The sequence below is a fragment of the Rousettus aegyptiacus genome, unplaced genomic scaffold, assembly GCF_014176215.1.
Source record: "Rousettus aegyptiacus isolate mRouAeg1 unplaced genomic scaffold, mRouAeg1.p scaffold_m13_p_2, whole genome shotgun sequence".
Taxonomy (NCBI): Eukaryota; Metazoa; Chordata; class Mammalia; order Chiroptera; family Pteropodidae; genus Rousettus; species Rousettus aegyptiacus.
The window spans coordinates 129,962,523-129,980,888 of NW_023416295.1; the positions used below are offsets into that span (position 1 = coordinate 129,962,523).

General features: G+C 39.1%; 1 protein-coding gene across 8 annotated transcripts in view; it reads right to left on the minus strand.

Moving 5' to 3' along the window:
* SLC4A8 (solute carrier family 4 member 8) overlaps window positions 1-18,092 on the minus strand; it is a 68,533-nt gene extending 50,441 nt beyond the window's left edge. For 4 of the 8 annotated variants that reach the window (XM_016142638.2, XM_016142637.2, XM_016142636.2 and 1 more), the window contains exons 1-2: window positions 17,885-18,091; window positions 4,344-4,425 (exon numbers count right to left, since the gene is read on the minus strand). In XM_016142638.2, coding sequence (XP_015998124.1) covers window positions 4,344-4,425; window positions 17,885-17,929 — 127 coding nt within the window. In that variant the 5' untranslated portion in view covers window positions 17,930-18,091. Of the gene's footprint in view, window positions 1-3,066; window positions 3,254-3,284; window positions 3,926-4,343; window positions 4,426-17,884 lie in introns of those variants that run through there. The other 4 variants (XM_016142641.2, XM_016142640.2, XM_036236886.1 and 1 more) reach the window with 3 other exon arrangements.
* Between the last annotated feature and the right edge of the window lie 274 nt (window positions 18,093-18,366).

Sequence of the window (18,366 nt, forward strand, 5' to 3'; positions counted from 1 at the left end):
GAAGGGACATCTGAGTAATCAGGAGAGGCCATGAAAAGATCTGGGAGGAGAGTATTCCAGGGAAAGGGAAGATCAAGTGCACAGGCCGTACAATAGCAATGGGCAGGGCTGGTTCCAAGGCAAAAGGACAGCTAGTAGAGCCAGAACAAAGTGAAAAAGGAAAGAAGAGAAGAGTGAAAATTTTAGAGAGACAGACAGGGCAGATCATGAAGACATGTGGGCCATGAAAAGCATAATTAGAGCCTAGAGAATTACTTTAACCAGCCCCTAAAATAGTGACCTAACTGCTGTAAAATCAGATGTGTCCAGGTAGAGTAGACTTAAGTGAAGAACAGTCTGAGGGGTAACTCTCAGTCCTTCAATAGAGCCATCTCAACCATGTGCTTCCTCTTTCCAGTTACTGGCCAGGCTAGGACCTCCACTTTTCTTTAAACACATTCCAAGTACCTCCACTGGGCTTGTGCTGGTATACTGCTAATATTATTTAATTTTAACTACATTCTAAATAGAAGCTGAAAATACAGAAGTTCAAAATACTGTGTTATCGCATCTTTCTTGGTTAATTTACCCACTGACACTACTAAAATAACGAAAGGAGGATGGACCAAACGACTTCTCAGGTCTTGTCTAGATGGTGGCTAGTCCACGTTCTAATGTTCAAAACCTAGGAAAGTCTCAGGCTAGAGCATTCTCTGGAGAAATCACAATGGTTCAATTGTTCTCACTATCCTTACTTACTGATGCAAAAAGAGATGATAAAAGAAGCTCAGTTAATATTTGTTGAGTAAATAATGTATGGTTTTGCTTGATATTTAAATTCCACTAGGCAAGTCTAAGGCATAATGGGAAAGACATCCTACAGATGCCTTTGATGGATTTGTAGGAAGTAAGGTAAAGCCAAAATCTTAGAGAAGGAAGAGTCTAATCAGTTCTCACAAACAGTAGCCAACCATGCCTGCCTTTTGAAAACAGCAGCAAGACAGGCAGAAATGAAAACAAGCCCTGGCAGGTCATGGCTAAGTAGGACCAAGTATCTATCAGAAAATAAGGCATTAGATTCTGGGCTGGGGACTCTGAAGCAGAAATTTGAATTTTCTTCTGAAATCAGCAGAAAAGATGACAAACAAATGGACACTAGGAAATGAATATACCACCAATAAAATCCAGTCCATATAAGTGGATTCTGGCAGTCTGGTGACTTTACTAAACTGATCCTCTGGTTACTTTGTCAGCCATTCAACTGCTCTTGTACCCACAGTCTTCATCCTCCTCATCAACCTATCAATTCAGCCAAATCCCACCTCTTTCCTATCTAATTCTCCATTCTTTTTTCCAGTCATTGTCAAATCTATTCTTTGGGGGCTATCTGTTTGCAAAGGCAAGTATTCATTTAGCAAAACCTATGGGAAAGATGTAACTTTAGTGTATATTTTTAAAAATCAGTATGTATGCCGATACAGAAAGCAATCATCATAATCAAACTGGAACTGAAACCACGGGTGGGACCCACCTTGCAGACGGAGATTTGGGCCTACCATTCCATACATACTGTTTACCAAGTGTGTAGACAGAACTCATTAGCACATCCAAAAGGGTGTTCCATTCCCCTGGGACAGATGTTGACTCAAAATCAATAACCACAGGGGGAATCTAACATATGGAACAGATGCAAGCTTTTTTTTTAACTTATAAATATGACCAAATGGCTCTTACACATTTCCTAAAAACTTATTAGAAGGCACTAAACTTACTCTACAATGCATAAATCTAGTTAATCAGGAATAATGATCTGCGAGGAAAAATGTAAAAATCCATTTCAACTAAAGCAACTGCTCCACATTCCTCTGGGATGAGAAGAGTCCCCTGAAGCACATCATGGACTATTGCTCTTCATGAGTTTACTTTTAGAAATCTATTCTAATGTTGCTTTTGACTCTTCTCACATATATATATATATATATATATATATATATATATATATATATAAAAGCAACATCACGGTTTAATACACTATATCCAACTGATGGAATTAACTTAGGCCAAAAAAAAAAACAAAACATTTACAAAAGTCTAAAGTCTTTCACAACATCCAGACACTAAATATCAGAGTAGTTCTGAAAATGGGTTAGGAAATGGTTTACGTCATGTGAGGTAGAGGGTATGGAATAAAGGGGAAGAAAGACCTAGGGATTTATCGGCAGCCACACAACCCTGTATCATGGCATCGAATCAGAATGAAATTTACTTGTCTTCTATCAAAGTGGGATTGATTTTATCCCACGCCTTAAGAAACAAGCCACCCTGAGTGCAGCTTCTCTGAGTCCTAGGGATGCCTTCAGAGTGAGTCAGGATGGAGCCCACAGCATGTCCAACCCCAAAGCAAATTCCTCTTCTCTCTAGAGCAGCTCAAGTGACACGTCAGGCCTGAGGAGTGGGCACCATTTGTCCTCCATTTGCCTGGAGTGCCTTTTATTAGTAGTACTACCATAAATAAGATTCTAGTTTTCAAAAAGGTCTATGTATAAAGGACCATTTCCCAACACACTATCCCCTAGTAATGACATCATCATAGATGGCTTTCTTTTATGGAAAAATGCAGAGCACATAACAAATAGGTGATGTCATCACAAAAAGCTGCTCCTATGCCAATTACTCAGCTGATCTCTATGGATGGAACATAGTCCTCAGGGTTCAAGAGAGTTTGCTCAAGTTTATTATTCTACTCTCAAGTAGACAAGAATGTTCATAAATGGTTACCTCCTTGCTGAGGACAAAGGTCTAGTGGGCCCCAATAACTAAATTGAAAGCAGCATTACCCCCACAAAGCAATGAGAGGGTAGAACAGCTACAGGATTATCAGGGCAGAAGGAGGGTGGGCTAATACATAAAAATGTTTATATACAGTGGAACAAGATGTTGAGGTTGGTGGTTAATGCTGGATACTGTCCTCACTTGCGGGCACTGTGGTAGAGTGGAAAGAGCAGACTTCTGTCCCAATCTCTTCCTGCCATTTGACTACATGACCATGAGCAGTTTCCCCACATATAAAATAGGGATAAAACTTACCTGTCTTTCTTGCTGTGAAGATAAAAAAAGACAACTTGTATAAAGGCCCTGATCAAATGCCTAACACATAAGCAGCATTCAACAAATTTAAGTTTCCCACTCCCACACCCTTTCCTTCTCCTACTTTCTCCCAGTTGCTAAAATCCACATTGGCTCTTCTTCCTTCTGGTTAAAATAACTTGGAAAACTTGACCTTGATATATTCGAAATCCACTGACCTCCACAGAGCCACCCACATAAGTTCTCATGGTAACAGACCCAGAAGCTGAGTCAGCCTCCACAGCTTTCGCTCTTCCCATCCAAAGGACAAGTTTTCTCTGGGGATTATACAACTTTGATGAAAAAAAAAAAAAGTCACAGGAACAAGCAGTACAGAGAGATTATTTCACACGCTGTCCTAGTCATTAGAAAGTTGCTGTATCATAGCCTTCAACATTGTAGGGGATGCTGCAGAGAGCTCGCAAAGGCTTTTGAGCCAAATGTGGGTTCTCATTAAAGCTATACTAGACATGAGCCTTTCTCTAATAAGACTGGGCGTCACCACTTACCAGCAAACTAGGCCCCATGGGAAAAAGGGAAGCAGGACACCACAGGATGGTTTTGAAGGGAGCAGGGGTGAGGCAGAAAAGAAAGGGAAGAAGAGCCTTAATAAGGTAAACTAGACAGAGTGGGCCAATAAAAATGCCTCTTTCTTCCTGTCCACTTTAGCTGAGTTTTTATACAATTCTGTGTTGTGAACTCTTAAAGAATATGTTATAGGTGTGTATGTGTTTTCCCTTTTCTGGTTTAGAAAAAAATATCAGACAGAAATGGGTATAGTTAGAAGAGAAGAAAGAACATTGGAAATGGGGTAAAAAACAACAACAGGGTTTTAAAGTAAAACTGAGTTTTAAAAGTTATTTGTATTTTTTCTTTTAAAATTTTGTATTTATTTATATTTCCAATCAGTTATCAAGAATCAATAAACTGATCTGAGTACTTCACATTCTCAAGGGATAAGTCACTTCATAATATTTATATTGGACTTTACAGTGCTCAAAGCACTGTCTCACAAGCTATTAGAACCTAATAGTAAGACAGGTATTATCATCCCAACTTTTATTTAACAGACAAGGAAACTGAGGCTAAGGGAAATTAAGTGGTTTTATCTCAAGGTCTTAACAACTCGTGATAAAAGAGCTAGGACTCAAACCCAGGTCTCCTGTTGGCAAAGCTGCTTCTCCCACACAGGCTGTCCTTCGCTAACTTTCCCCATTACATAGAACAACAGTTCTTACCTTCCAACTCTTCTTTCTCATAGTGAATGTTGAGAATTGTACTGGTCCCACCCTGATCCACCACAGCTTCTTCATCTGGTCTCTATTGAAAGATAAATAAGTAGTTATAGTAATACCCCTACATTCATCCAAACACTCAGTTAAGTACTGTGTGTATCTAGATCCTTTATGCAACACTTGGGGGAAAAAACCACAATGGTTTATGTATATTTTTAATTTGAAACTCACAATAACTTTGAGATGCAAACATGGCAGCCATTCCCTTTCTCGTTTTTATAAATGAGCAGCCTGAGACTAGGAAATGTTAGGTAATTATTGCCCAATGTCACAAGTATGGTAAAAGGCAGAGCTAGAACTGAGACCAGGTCTTGTGACTGCAGATCTCATACCTATTCTACCTCTGCACTCCACTTATACATCGGTATAACACAGGTATTGTGTAAGTAGCGTTGACCACATTGTCTCATTTGGTGTAAACCAGTCCTGTTTACCACTCTGTCCTTGAAATTCTCCATCCTACTCCTCTGACCATATATCCTCTGTCTCATACTAAGGCTCATCTTTCTCTAGCCATTAATCTCCAAGAAATAGCACTCTACCTTTTGTTTCCCTTGCTTAAGTCTTACAATTTCAATAGCAGCCTGAAATGGTGTGACTCAGTATTTGACAAACCACTGGGATGCCACACCACAAGAGCCATATGTCTAGAACCAAACTAATATTCCTTCCAAAACTAGTAGCCTGTGCTCACTTACTTACTCTTAGCTATGGCATCATCATTTCTTAGTCCACATTTGAAATTTCAAACTTTTTATTCATCTATATGTATTTAGTGCCTATTACATGACCTCAGGAAAACAGTTGCCTTTTCTTATCAAGACCTCCTTTGCAATTTCCCTCAAATTCAGTCTCATTGCACATCTACTCGATCCCATATTCTCCAACACTTTCAGTCACACTAGACATTTTTTTCAGTTCTAAAACCACACCAACTTCCTTCCCTCAGAGCTGCTTTTTCTGCCCTCTGCCGGCTACCCCCACCTCTACCACCAGCAGCTAGTACCTATTCATCATCCCATAGATGTCAGCCTAAATGCACTTCCTTGGAAGCCCTCCCAACTGCCCTTCCTCTGAACTAAGCTAGGTTCCACCATTTTTATGCCCTCATAGCATATTGTACTTCTCCTTAGTAATGGAATGCTCTGCTCCTTAGGGGAGGAACCATATCTGTCTTCCTCACCACAGTTACACAGACTTTACCCAGCACTCTACACAGACTTTTCACATAGTAAGTACTCAATAAACCTTTGTTAGAAGAATGAATATAATGGCACCTACCTTATCAAGACCTTCGCCAGACCCTGAATTATTTCAAAAAAATGTCTTAGCTGATTTTCCCACTAGTCTGTTTCCTTGCCAACCATATAGCTGCAGCCAGGCTCACCATACACATTCCCAACTTTGTGCCTGTGCTCACACTGCCTGGTCACTTACCAGTCCCCTTCCCCATCCTCTAGGACACCAAATCCTTACCATCTTTCCAGATCCTGCTCAAATTTCCAGTTTACTGTTCCAATTTTACTATTTTGTAATTTTACATAATTTAAATTTATGCCTCCAAATAAGGCCAACTGAACATAAGACAATCCATTTTCTCAATCAGAGATTAAAAAAAAAAAAAAAGGTTTTTGAGGGCAACTTGAATAAACAAAGTTTTTGGGAAATAGATGAAATACTCGAATATTTACTTAGAGTATTTTATTTATGAACTTAGTTTTATAGACATATTTAAAATTCCATATTATTACTACCATGGGATAATCTCTAAGATATAATACTAAGTTTAAAGAGTAAAGTGGAGAAAACTGTATTATTTGCTAACTTTTATCTAAGAAAGAGTATTGGAACATAAGCATCTGCTTATACTTAAAAACACATAAAGGAAGAATAAGTCATAAAAGATGTTTTTAAATAGTCACCTATAATGGAGGGAGGACATAGGAGAAAGGAGATAAAGATAGAAACTAAACTTCTTGGAATATACCTTATTTTGTAAATATTTTACATAACTTAAAAACAAAATTTAAATTTTTAAACCAATTTCTAGAAATCAAAAACAAAATGAAAAGAAATGCCAAATTGATGGTATAACTATTTCAAGAGAAATTATTTCTAGTATTTTTAAAACATGATAAACCGATTTAGTGGCACATATTTTAAGGACAAAAGGAATTAAAGATCTTAAACGGCTTTTTTAGTTATATCGTTGATTGTATCGATTTTATTCTTCTGAGACAGTTGTGTAATGTGAGATAAACAATAATTATGTGAACTTTTCTTGTCACACTCAGTGTGATTGAGAACTGGAATTCTCAGCAGGGGTGAAAGGAGATACAGTTGTAAGATAGAAGTAAAAACAATGCAAACCTAAATCTGAGTTGGATATATCAGCAAGAACACAGTATGTATTTTTATCTGTAAATGTTTTAAAATTTATAAATTTATATTTTTCTATCTCTATCCACTCAAAAGGCTTAGAAAAAATAATCAGCCAATAGCAACGAGTACCATTAGCACCTAGATTGTGGTCTCTAAAAGTGCTACTTTCTACTAAAAGGAACTCAAAGACAGCTAAGGTTAAGGTTGTGTCAAAAGGACTCAGGAGCCAACTTAAAGAAGTTCTTTGCCAAATAGGGCAATTTGCTCAAATTGGGTAATAACTGCAACAGATTGAATATATTAAATATGTTAAAATCCATAAGTTCACAATGTCACTTTAAAAATTAACTAATTGGTCACCATTGGAAGATAATGCTAATAAACCAACTCATTGTTTTGAAAAGTGGAAAATTTACTCTGGTTTTCTTATATAAATTGTAACCATAGAGTATTATTATAAAGTAGATGAAGGAAGTTTCTTATTATAAAAAAGAATAAATGGAAAGGGGTGTTAGAATTAAAACATTGCTATTCACAATCCCAAATGGATTGTATTGATTTTCACGAACATCACAGAAAGACAACCAAACATTATATGCCTCCTAACTGGAGACTTTATCATCACCCATGAGGTAATCTTACCAAATAAATTGTCCCTGAATCTGATCAAGCCTATAAATCCAAATACCAATTTACTGAAAATACAGTGAAACAGAGCTCCACAGAAAAACAACACTGCGAGAACACAATCGACAAAGTCCAGACTGTGGGAAATTACATAGAATAAACCCTCCCCAGCCCCCTTTTTTAAAATAAGTAATTGCAAGAAGAGAAAGAAACAAAAACAGAGAGGAAGGTGAAACCAATGGATGAAAAGAAACAATGAACTAACCACAATGATCTTGATTCAAACAAACTAACTGAAATAATTCTTTGCTTTTTTTTAATAACTTTTCTAAAGTTATGACATTTGAGACAACTGGAAATTAGAATATTGACTAGACCTTTTATTATACTAAAGAAATTGTTATTTTTCTTTTGAGGTGGCATGATGCTTATTTTTTAAAGAATCCTTATCTTTTAGTGACATTAAAATATACGTAGTGAAAAAAATTAAAGATTACAAATATGTAAAATAATATATTAACTTAAAAATATTACTTATCTCACATTTTATAAATGTTATTCAAAGTCTTCAAATACATCTTTAACATCAATGTCCTCATCATTACCATGGGTTTGAGTCAATTTTCCAGAACACGTCAGTTTCACGTCTATCTAAGTTGTAAATACTCTCATGTAAAGTAGGGTCTTTTCTGAAAAATAACTTTTAGGTGGAAGAAACTTGCTTTTATTTTAGACTTGCTTTTATTTGTTCACCTGGCTTCTGTAAGATCATAAATTTTCTAACAGCAGCAGCCACATGTTTTCATTCATGTTCTCCCATAGTCGAATACAGTAATTTTCCATTGTGAGTAGCCTGCACGCCTATATGTTCACTACTATGTATCTAGTGCCTAGTACAATGTCCAGTATGTGGTAAGTATCCAATAAATTTTGATAAATGAATATTTATTAGTTTTCTGAACTCTTTATTTAAATCACATGATCACATATTTTCTCATTAAACTTCATATATATGTATCTACGTACACAAATGTGAACAACTTTTCTAGTTGGTTTCCCCACAGGTTTGTAAATCCAGAGGACAGAGATCAATTAATGATGATGCTTAGTACTGTCCACTGACACCTGACATAGCATAGAACACAGCAGGAATATGGAAGAAGTGAGGAGGAGGGATGATTGATTTTTGACTCTAAGACTATAAAAGCAAAATATGAAAAGCAAGGTCAGGTTAGAAAATTGACTTGTTGTTTGTTTCCTTAATTTAAATTGATTAACCACAGCCTAAATTCACTAAATAAATGTTCATCCACTTTCTTTGTCTTGCCAAAGAAAACACAGCCACTGTCAAACACCATTAGCCAGAGCACTTAAAAGGTCAGGCTTAAATGTGAATGCGTGGACCTTGTTTGGATCATGATCCAAGTAAGTTGACTATTTGAAAAAATTATAAGGCACTCACAGAAATTTGAACTGTATAAATATTTGATTATATAAAGAATTTGTTAATTTTTAAGTAATATTGTGATATGGTGGTTATGTCATTTAAAAAGAGTCCTTAATCTTTAGTAATACATACTAAAGTTTTTACTGATGAAATGATGAGATGTGTGGGATTCAGAGAATGGGGAAGACATAGATCAAACGATATAGATTGTGTGTTCATTGTCGAAGCCAGGTCATTGTGCACGTAATGATTAATTTTTATAAGTTTTTCTACTTTGGTACATGTTTGAGATGTTCCATAAATTTTAAGTATACATGAAATTTGCTTAAAATTACAAAAAATGAAAAGAAGGGAACATCAAGCCTCACCGGTCTCGGTCTATGCTTATTGCAGCTTCCCCATTAGTTGGCTTTATTTCCTCTGATACCATTATTATTTATGGCCGAGAGGAATTTTTTTAAATTTTTAATTAAGTTTATTGGGGTAATATTGGTTAATACGATTATATAATTTTCAAGTGTACAGTATCAATTGACATCTGTATATTCTATTGTGTGTTTACCAAAGTCCAGTTTCCTTCAGCTACCATATATTTGATTCCTTTTACCCACTTCACCCTCACCCTAAACCCTATAATTGAACCCTTTTACCTTGTCTACCTCCTCCACACCACTAGTAACCACTAGTCCATAGTCCTCTGGTAACCACTAGCCTATAGTCCATGTCCATGAGTCTCTGTTTGTCCTGCTCATTTGTTGCTTTTAGGTTTACATCTCACATATAAGTGATATCATGTGATTTTCAACTTTTTCTGTCTGGTTTATATCATTTAGCATGATTATCTCGAGGTCCATCCATGTCGTTGCAAATGGCAGTATTTCATCTCTTTTAATGGCTAAGTAATATTCCATTGTATATATGTACCACAGCTTCTTTAGCCAATCATCTATTGTAGAACACTTCGTTGCTTCCATGTCCTGGCTACTGTGAAAAATACTATGAACATCAGTGTGCAAATACCTTTTTGGATATGGGTTTTCAAGTCTTTGGGGTAAATACCCAGTAGAGGGATTGCTGGATCATATGTAGATAAATTCTTAGTTTTTTGAGGAACCTCCATACTGTTTTCTATAGTGGCTATACCAATTTTCAGTCCCATCGGCAGTGTATGGGGGTTCCTTTTTCTCTGCATACTCAGAGAGGATTTCTTAACCATGGATTTCTAGGGTTCCTATGAATGGGCTTCATAGGATTATGTGTCAGTGTATATTTTTCTTGGGAAAGAGTCCATAACTTTTGTCAGCTTCTCAGGGGAGCTATGACTCAGAAAAGATTAGAATCATAAAGTTACATTATATAAGTTTAGGAGAAAAAGGAAAGGAGGGAGGGAGGAAAAGAAAGGTGAACTAGAGAAAAGGCCCTGTTTCAAAGTCTCCTCTTTTCTGTACTTCCTCCTAGTTCACTAACAATGACCCACTACATAAACGCAAATTGATTTGGCTGCCTATCACAAGAATGAGATAAAAAGAACTAAGGGGGTTAAACACACATGAAAACATGGAAACTGAAAGGCACATAGTGAGAGAGAAAGCATCGATATGAGCGTTGAAAAATGAATGAATTATAGCTGAGTAGCAGACCAGAATCTCACTTACAGTTAATGGACAAATTAAAAGGCAGGGGCAGGACTGAGTCTTACATAATGCCTCCTGCTCCTGGCAGCAGCCACAGAGGCTGCAGGGGAGGGAGAAGACAGCAGTGTGGAGCCCACCTTGAGCCCTCTCCCTGACACCTTTCCCCTGTTGCTGCACGCTGAGCCTATGTTATAGACCTGCCAAACCCAATACCACCTCTTTTCCTGCACTCACTCTCAGACTTTTTACCTCCAAAGACCCCTTTAATCTTTTTTCCTAAGGATCCAATGTTTGCATCGATTGTAAATAGCACTCTCCCACCCCTCCATCCTGTCACCCACTCCCACCCCACACCAAAAAAAAAAAATCAAGCATTTATTAAGTTCTGATATATTTAATAATTTTAAATCAACAAATAAATATAGAAGTGGCTTCTAGAGTTTCTAATCAGCAATCGAGTTAATATAATTAGTATTAGATACAAACATTCATTGAGCACTTGCTATATGCCTAGCATTGTGCTTTATATATATTACCTCACTTAATCCTCACAATAAATAATATAGCACAAGAGCTAAGTGGGATAGGAAGAACTCAAGTGTCTCTATTCCTTATATTAACATTATACTCTAACATTGCCAAAAACAAAAAACATGGTCATTTTAGAGAGCTCGTGTCTCCTAATCATAGATTAATGTCCACAGTGAGAACAGCTCAAGATGCACATTATTACCTTCTTAAATCCTTAATGCTCCAGAACATTGTACTTCAAACTGCCCCTTTACTGACCAGACTTCCAATAGTTTTCCACCTCATTTAGTTCCATCTTCCTCTTCATCCAGAAAAATCTGTGAATTCTGGCCCCTTGTAGACTCCATCACTGAACCTGATCCACAGATCCCCAACTCTCTAATGCCCTCAATTTGACTTCCTCACTGAATGGAGATACCCTATAACAAGTAAAAAAGGTTCTAGTGACCATGAGCTCCTGAATAGCCACAAACTTCCTATTCTGACCCAAGCAGTCTGCTAGGGGCCTAAAATTTCAAAGTGGTTCTGGTTTCTCGGTGATTCTTTTATTGAACCCCACTTGGAGTCACTCCTGTTCAGTATAGATTATTGGTTAGTACATTATGGTAACTGGAATAATGACCCCCACAATAAGGTTTCAGATGGAAGTAAAATTGTTAATCAGCTGAATTTAAAATAGAGATTATCCTGGATTATCTGGTGGGTTCAATATAATCACAAAGATTCCTAAAAGTGGAAGAGGGAGACAGAATAATAATCAGAGAAAGAGATGTGATGCCAAAAGTAGGATCTGAGACACACCGTTGCTAGCTTTGAAGATAGTTAGTGCACTATGAGCCGAGGAATACAGGCAGCCTCTGGAAGCTGAAGAAGTCAAGGAAACAGATTCTCTCCTAGAGCCTCCAGAAGGAAACACCAGCACTTTGATTTTAGCCCAGTGAGAGATTGTTAAGACTTCTAAACTACGGAACTGTAAGATAATTAATTTGTGTTGTTTTAAGCCACGAAATTTGTAATTTGTTATGGCAACAATAGAAATTAATACATACATTATGGCTTCCTAACTACCAAGACCTGAGTAAGGTGGTACTGTCCTACGGGAAACACCAAGCTCTCCATTAACTAAGATTTGTTGCGATTACCTAGCAGCAGATTTAGAACAAACACGGTTGCTTTGCTGTGTCCTGGTTACTATTGCGGCAGGCTTGACTGAGAGCCCCATCTACCCGGCCAAGGCAAACCATGAGCTAAAAATTATCCACAAATTTATCTACAAAATTTACAGGAAGTAAATTTGCAGCCTGAAATATCCTCTAGATGACTTCAATTCTCTGCTTGGCAGGACAGCCCATACCTCTCCTACTGAAGTTCCCCAGTATATAAAGCCAGATAAAGAGAATGTTTACAGCTTCGCCAATTCCCACATAGAGAAAGAACACCTAGCCTGTGTTGGGAGAGGGAGGAGGAGTATGAATTATACATTGCAATGTAGTGAGAGGAGAAACTGCTATGGTTGATAATTTTTGTTCAATAATATTCAGCAAATACTTACTGCTGCCCTCGGAAAAGTTAACCTGCTTTCTACAGAGCCATTCATTCATTCACTCAGCAAATACTTACTGAGCTCCAACAGATGCCAGAGTCATTGGGAATGAGTATTCAGGTCCCATTTAGGAACTTATGTCTTAGAGTTTTCTCAGGCCCACCTTAAGACATGCAATGTAACTCTCTTCCCATTAGCCGTACTTCCCTATTATCACCCATTTACCAGAGTTCCTTATTCTGAAGATTTTGCAATATTTTCCATTCCGAGCAGGCCTGTTTCACATTAAAGTCTTGGTAGTTACCCAAATTCACTTGCTCCCTGCTCTGTCACTTCTACCTTTCCTGAATCTCCATGCAGGCCGCAGCACCACTTAGCTCAAGTGCTGATAGTTTTGACCTCTCTAGCCGTCTCCTCCAGCACTTCCTTCTGCTCAGTTTTGAAAGTGCTAATCAGGAAAACTTTGAAGTTACAAGATGTCCTCAGTTCCAGTCCAAATTACATTACTATCCCCTTTAAGAGCTCATTTACTCCTAAAATTCCAGTAACTACCTCTGGATGTCTCATCAAAAGTCAATAATGCAGGCCTCCCTTAATTCATCCAAAATTACAGCCTCCTGATTGGCCTCCTTCATTCCAGTTGTCTAACAGTGAGGCAAAAGTGAATAGCCACCATAATAAGAAGGCATCTTAAAATCGAAAAACAAACAAAGCAGGCAACTCCACAGAATGTAACAGAATTTATTATAGGGCAATTTATTTCCAGGAAGATTGGGTCAGAAAAGAAAATACAACCCAGAAGTCTGAGCAGATTATTCTCTGCTAACAGACCCGTTACAGTACTTTTTTTACAGTATAACTCAGGTACTAATGACTGACAGGATAGAGACAAAGAATCCAGTGCCAGGAGCCATACCGCTTAGTGGTCTTGTGATAGATAATTGTTTATAATCAATACTATCACCAGTTTGATATTTATCTCAGTTGTCATGCCATTCCAGCTGTTACAACAAACATATTTATGGCTACATTTTAGGAAAAACAGATAATCATTAATTAGAAAACTTTGATATGCTTGCTAAGTGAAGTTGGTCAAAGGTCACAGCATGAAACTTTTTTTAAATTTAATTTAATTTTATTATTATTTTTTTATGGTGACATTGGTTAACAAAATCCAATAAGTTACAGCTGTACACTTTAACAGTAAGGCATATATATATATATATATATATATATATATATATATTTACACTGCGTGTTCATCTTCCATAGTTAGATTTCTTTCTGTCACCACAAATCTGACCCACTGTACTCCATCTACCTCCTCTCTCCTCCCTCCCCGCTACCCTCTGGTAACCACTAGTCTATAGTCCATGTCCGTGAGTCTCTATTTGTCCTGTTCATTTGTTGCTTTTAGGTTTATATCCTACATATAAGTGATATGTGATTTTCAACTTTCAGTCTGGCTTATCTTGCTTAGCATGAATATCTCGAGGTCCATCCACGTTGTCGCAAATGGCAGTATTTCATCTCTTCTTATGGCTGAGTGATAATACATTGTATGGATGTACTGCAGCTTCTTTATCTAATCATTTATTGTAGGACACTTGAGTTGCTTCCATGTCCTGGCCATCGTGAATAATGCTGCTATGAATTTGGTGTGCAAATATGCTTTTAGATATGAGTTTTCAAGTCTTTGGAGTAAATACCCAGTGGAGGGATTGCACAGCATGAAACTTAAATCCATGACACACAAATTGAGTTGGTTTTGTTCTCATCTACAGCTATACACCAATCTTTTCCCACTCTACTATATCCTTTGTACATCTTGCCACACATATCTTCTCAAACACTAGTTAAATGCTCACTCTGAGCCAGACACTGGTCTAGGAGTCAAGACACAAACTACAGTAATGCAGACTGATCAAGGGCACATCCTTTTGAGAAGGGCAGCTCTGCCATTTATTAGAAGTTACTTAACCTCTCTACATCTTGGTTTCCTCATTCGGAAAATGGGGATAATAAGGGCATGTACTTCTCAGGGTTATTGAGAGACTTAGATAATGAGTCAAAACCCTTAGCATAGTGTCTGGCATATAGCAAGCACCAATAAAAGTCAGCTTACATAAACAATATCAAAGGGAGCTCTCAGTTTAGCAGCAGAGATGAACATATATATTCCATAAGTAAAGGGTGGGAGAAGTAACAGAACTTGGTGGGTGTCATGAGTAGAGAAGACAGAGTGAGGAATTCTGATAGTGATATGGAGCAATATCTTGAAAGTTAAAATGGAATTGTCTAGGTGGAGAACAGGAAAAATATTTTCTAGTTGGGCCACCTGAGCAAAAACATGACAGCACAGAAGGGAAAGCTCTGGTGTGATCAAACAGTGGCTGTCTGTTGCCCTGGGCTAATCCTGACAAGGCCTTGAGCTCCTTAAGGAGAGGCACATTGGTTTTGGATATGGGAGAATCGTTTATTTACTCATGCAACTGAGTATCCATTTTCATACCAGACACTGTGCTAGATGAAAAGACTTTGTACTTAATTCCTGCTCTCGTGAAGCTTCTATTTGAAAATAAACAAAAAATCAGAACCAGAATACTTCAGATAAATTATTTGTGCTATTAAGAAAACAAAACAAGATCAAATGAAAGGGAGCAACTATGGGTAGAGGTCACCTCTGAGGAGGTGACATTTGAGTTGAGTCATGAGAAGGCTGAAGTAGAAAAATATCTTAGGCAGAGGGACAGACAAGAACAAAGGTCCCAAAGTATGAAGGAGCTTGCCATATTAAAGAAACAGAAAGCCAGTATAGTAGTGTATAGTGAGAGAGTAGAGGAGAGACAGTCAGGGAGAGTGGGCAAGGCCTTGATCACTTTAAAGCTCAGTAGGCCATGATAAGGAGTTTGGGTTTATTTTAAAAGGCACTGGGAAGCCACTGAAGGGTTTCTAAATAGGGTATGAAACAATCTGATTTATGTGTTTAAAAGCTCTCTCTGGCTGCCATGTTTAATGCGAAAGGCAAGAGAGAAGGCAACGGACACCATTAGGAGGCTAGTACAGTAGTTGAAACCAGAGAAAATAGCATAGACTAATATTTAGATGTGATGCCTTCAGTCTCTGTTTACATCAAATTATGAAACATCCTCACCTTGCAAGGTTCATCTCCCCTCCACACAGCCTAGTTGGCACATAGGAGGCTTAACTGGTAATTTTCAGTCAGTTGACTGTGTCTCCCACAAGTCAGCCCCATTTTTTTCCTTCCCTACATCCAAGTTCCCATTTGCCCATCATTTCACTTAGTCTTTATGAGGTCCTCTGTTCTCACTCTATTCCTTTTCTTCTCCTCATCCCATTACCCATGAAATTTTCATGAACAATATATAAAGGAGATAATCATTTTCCATTCTACTCCAGAAGCACTCAGGAATTATCAATTTCACAGAGCATGAATAGAAGCCTAGGGGTTATTATGATCTTGACAATACAACCTGTACACATTCTGCATGTTAAGGACACTATCTCCTCACATTCGTTCCAGCCTATTCTCCCCACTGCAGCAAGAGAAATCTTTTCAGCAGGAAAATCTGATCATGATCTCATTGGCTCTCTTTCTCTCTCTGGCATGCTCTCTTTCTCTCTTTCTACTGCTCTCTCTTCTTTCTCTCTCTGCTTAAACCCCTTCAATGGCTTCCTCTTGTTCCTCAGAGAATACCAACTTCCTCAGCATGGGATACAATGGCCCTGTATGTTTTGACACCAGAGTACATCTCACACCATTCCGCTCATTTACTCTCCATGACTCCAGCCATGCTGGCCCTCTTTTAGGTCTTGTAGATAGATATACCCCCTTCTACCACAGGACTTTTGCATATGGTGTTCTCATTGTCTCCAAGGTCCCGAGACCAAGGCTGGAATCACTGTAATACACACTCATAGCACTCTTTCTTTCAAAGCATTCATCACAGTTTATAATAATGTATTTACTTGTGTGGTTATTTGATCAAAATGGTTATTTCTGCCCCCACTCCACTAGATGGGAAGCTCCAGAGGGCAAGAACATTGCCTATTTCTGCTCATCATTGTATTGCAAACAGAGTATACTTAGTAGGCCTTAAAAGGATTAGATATTAAAAGATTTTCCAAAATCTTAGATATGATTCCTTTTTGATGAAGCAAGCAAAGAAGGAATTACATATCTTCTTGTAGCATACTATTATTAGGAAGTAAAAGATAGAGTTAGTGTTTGATAGTCATTTTGCTACAAACTCAGTGTTTTCCCTGTCTCCTTACAGAAACCATCCCTGATGTTGATATAGCACTTGTTTCCAAGACCCATCATCCTTCCAGAGGTGGTCCCATCATTCTCTTCACAGCCCCCCACTTCAGGCTTGACAACACCCCCCCCAATCCCTCTTTCCAGAGGAGTAACTATACCACCTGATTGCACATGAAAGGGGAAGTAGAGAATTCAATGAGCTACCACTCACTTACTGGTTGTCACACAATAACATTTGACAAAGCCCTTTCACAAACAGCACCTCATTCTCAAACCAACCTTGTGAGATAAGGGAAGCAGATATTATCATTCCCATTTTACTAGATGGGGAACTGAGGTTCAAAGAGGAAAGTGATTTACTCAAGGTTACAATGCCTGTATGAGGTAGATTTAGATTTGAACCTACAGACTGACACCTAGTCGAACGTGTTTCCTTACATTAGCCACCGCAACAGTTGGGTTATCAGTTACTTAAACCTATTTTCCTCATTCCTTAAATAAGTACTTGTTCTTGACCCCTCAACACATCTCCAGCCCATTCCTGCTTCCGTACCCAAAATCTGTCAGTGTCTGTGCAATGGGGTGGAGGGGAGTAAAATAACTGGACACACCGTCGGGGTTTGGTCCCAGCCTCCAATCTTTCCAGCTCTTTCTCGGAGTGATTGAAGAACCTGAAACCCCAGAAATAAAAACAAAGAGACCTGCCCCACCAGAGCAAGATCTCTGGCTACCAGTTCTCCCACATTACGGCAGGACACAGCGAGGCCAGAAGCCAGCCTCTCCCCCAACGGGAAGGATCCCAGGAGAACAGAGGTCACAGCTGGCCGCGCAAAGGATGCGGCAGTGATCTGCCGGCTCCCGGGTTCGGCCCAAGGTCATCCTCTCGCAGCCCGGCGCGATCCCCAACCACCCAGAGCGCCCCCTGGTGTCCCAGGCTGGCCTCCCCTCGCCCTCAGGGAGTGGCCTGCAGAGCTGCGCTCGGGGGCTGAGGAAGGAGGGTGGGCAAAGGATGAGGAGGGACGGGAGGCGGGGCCCTACCTGATAGCTGAGGACGCTGTCCTCCTCGTTACTCCCGGCCGGCATGGCGAAGACGAGCTAGTTCTCGCCCGTGGGCTCCAGGCTGAGCGTCAGCAGCACACACACTCTGGCAGGGTCTGAGTGGATCGCCTGAGCGGCGACCTCAACCCCCGGAGCCAACGGTCAACCATCAACCGCCACCGCCTTCATAGCCACGGTCCCGCGAGGAATCGCTGCAGCCAATCAGCGCGCGGCCTGTGTGGCCAATCAGGGCGCAGAGCACGAGAGGACGCTGTCCGGCGGTACCCTGGGCTACCACGCGGAGGAGGAGGGAACGGCCCCATGAGCCCCGGTTGCCGTGGAAACCGCCTCCCTCCCTTCAGGGGCCCCTGGGCTTGAAGGTCCTTCTAACGGCTTCGCTAGAAACTGAAAATCCCATGCTTCTATTTGCAGCTGCACCTGATCCTTGAAAACTGGGAAAGTGTCGGTTTTGCCTATTCTAT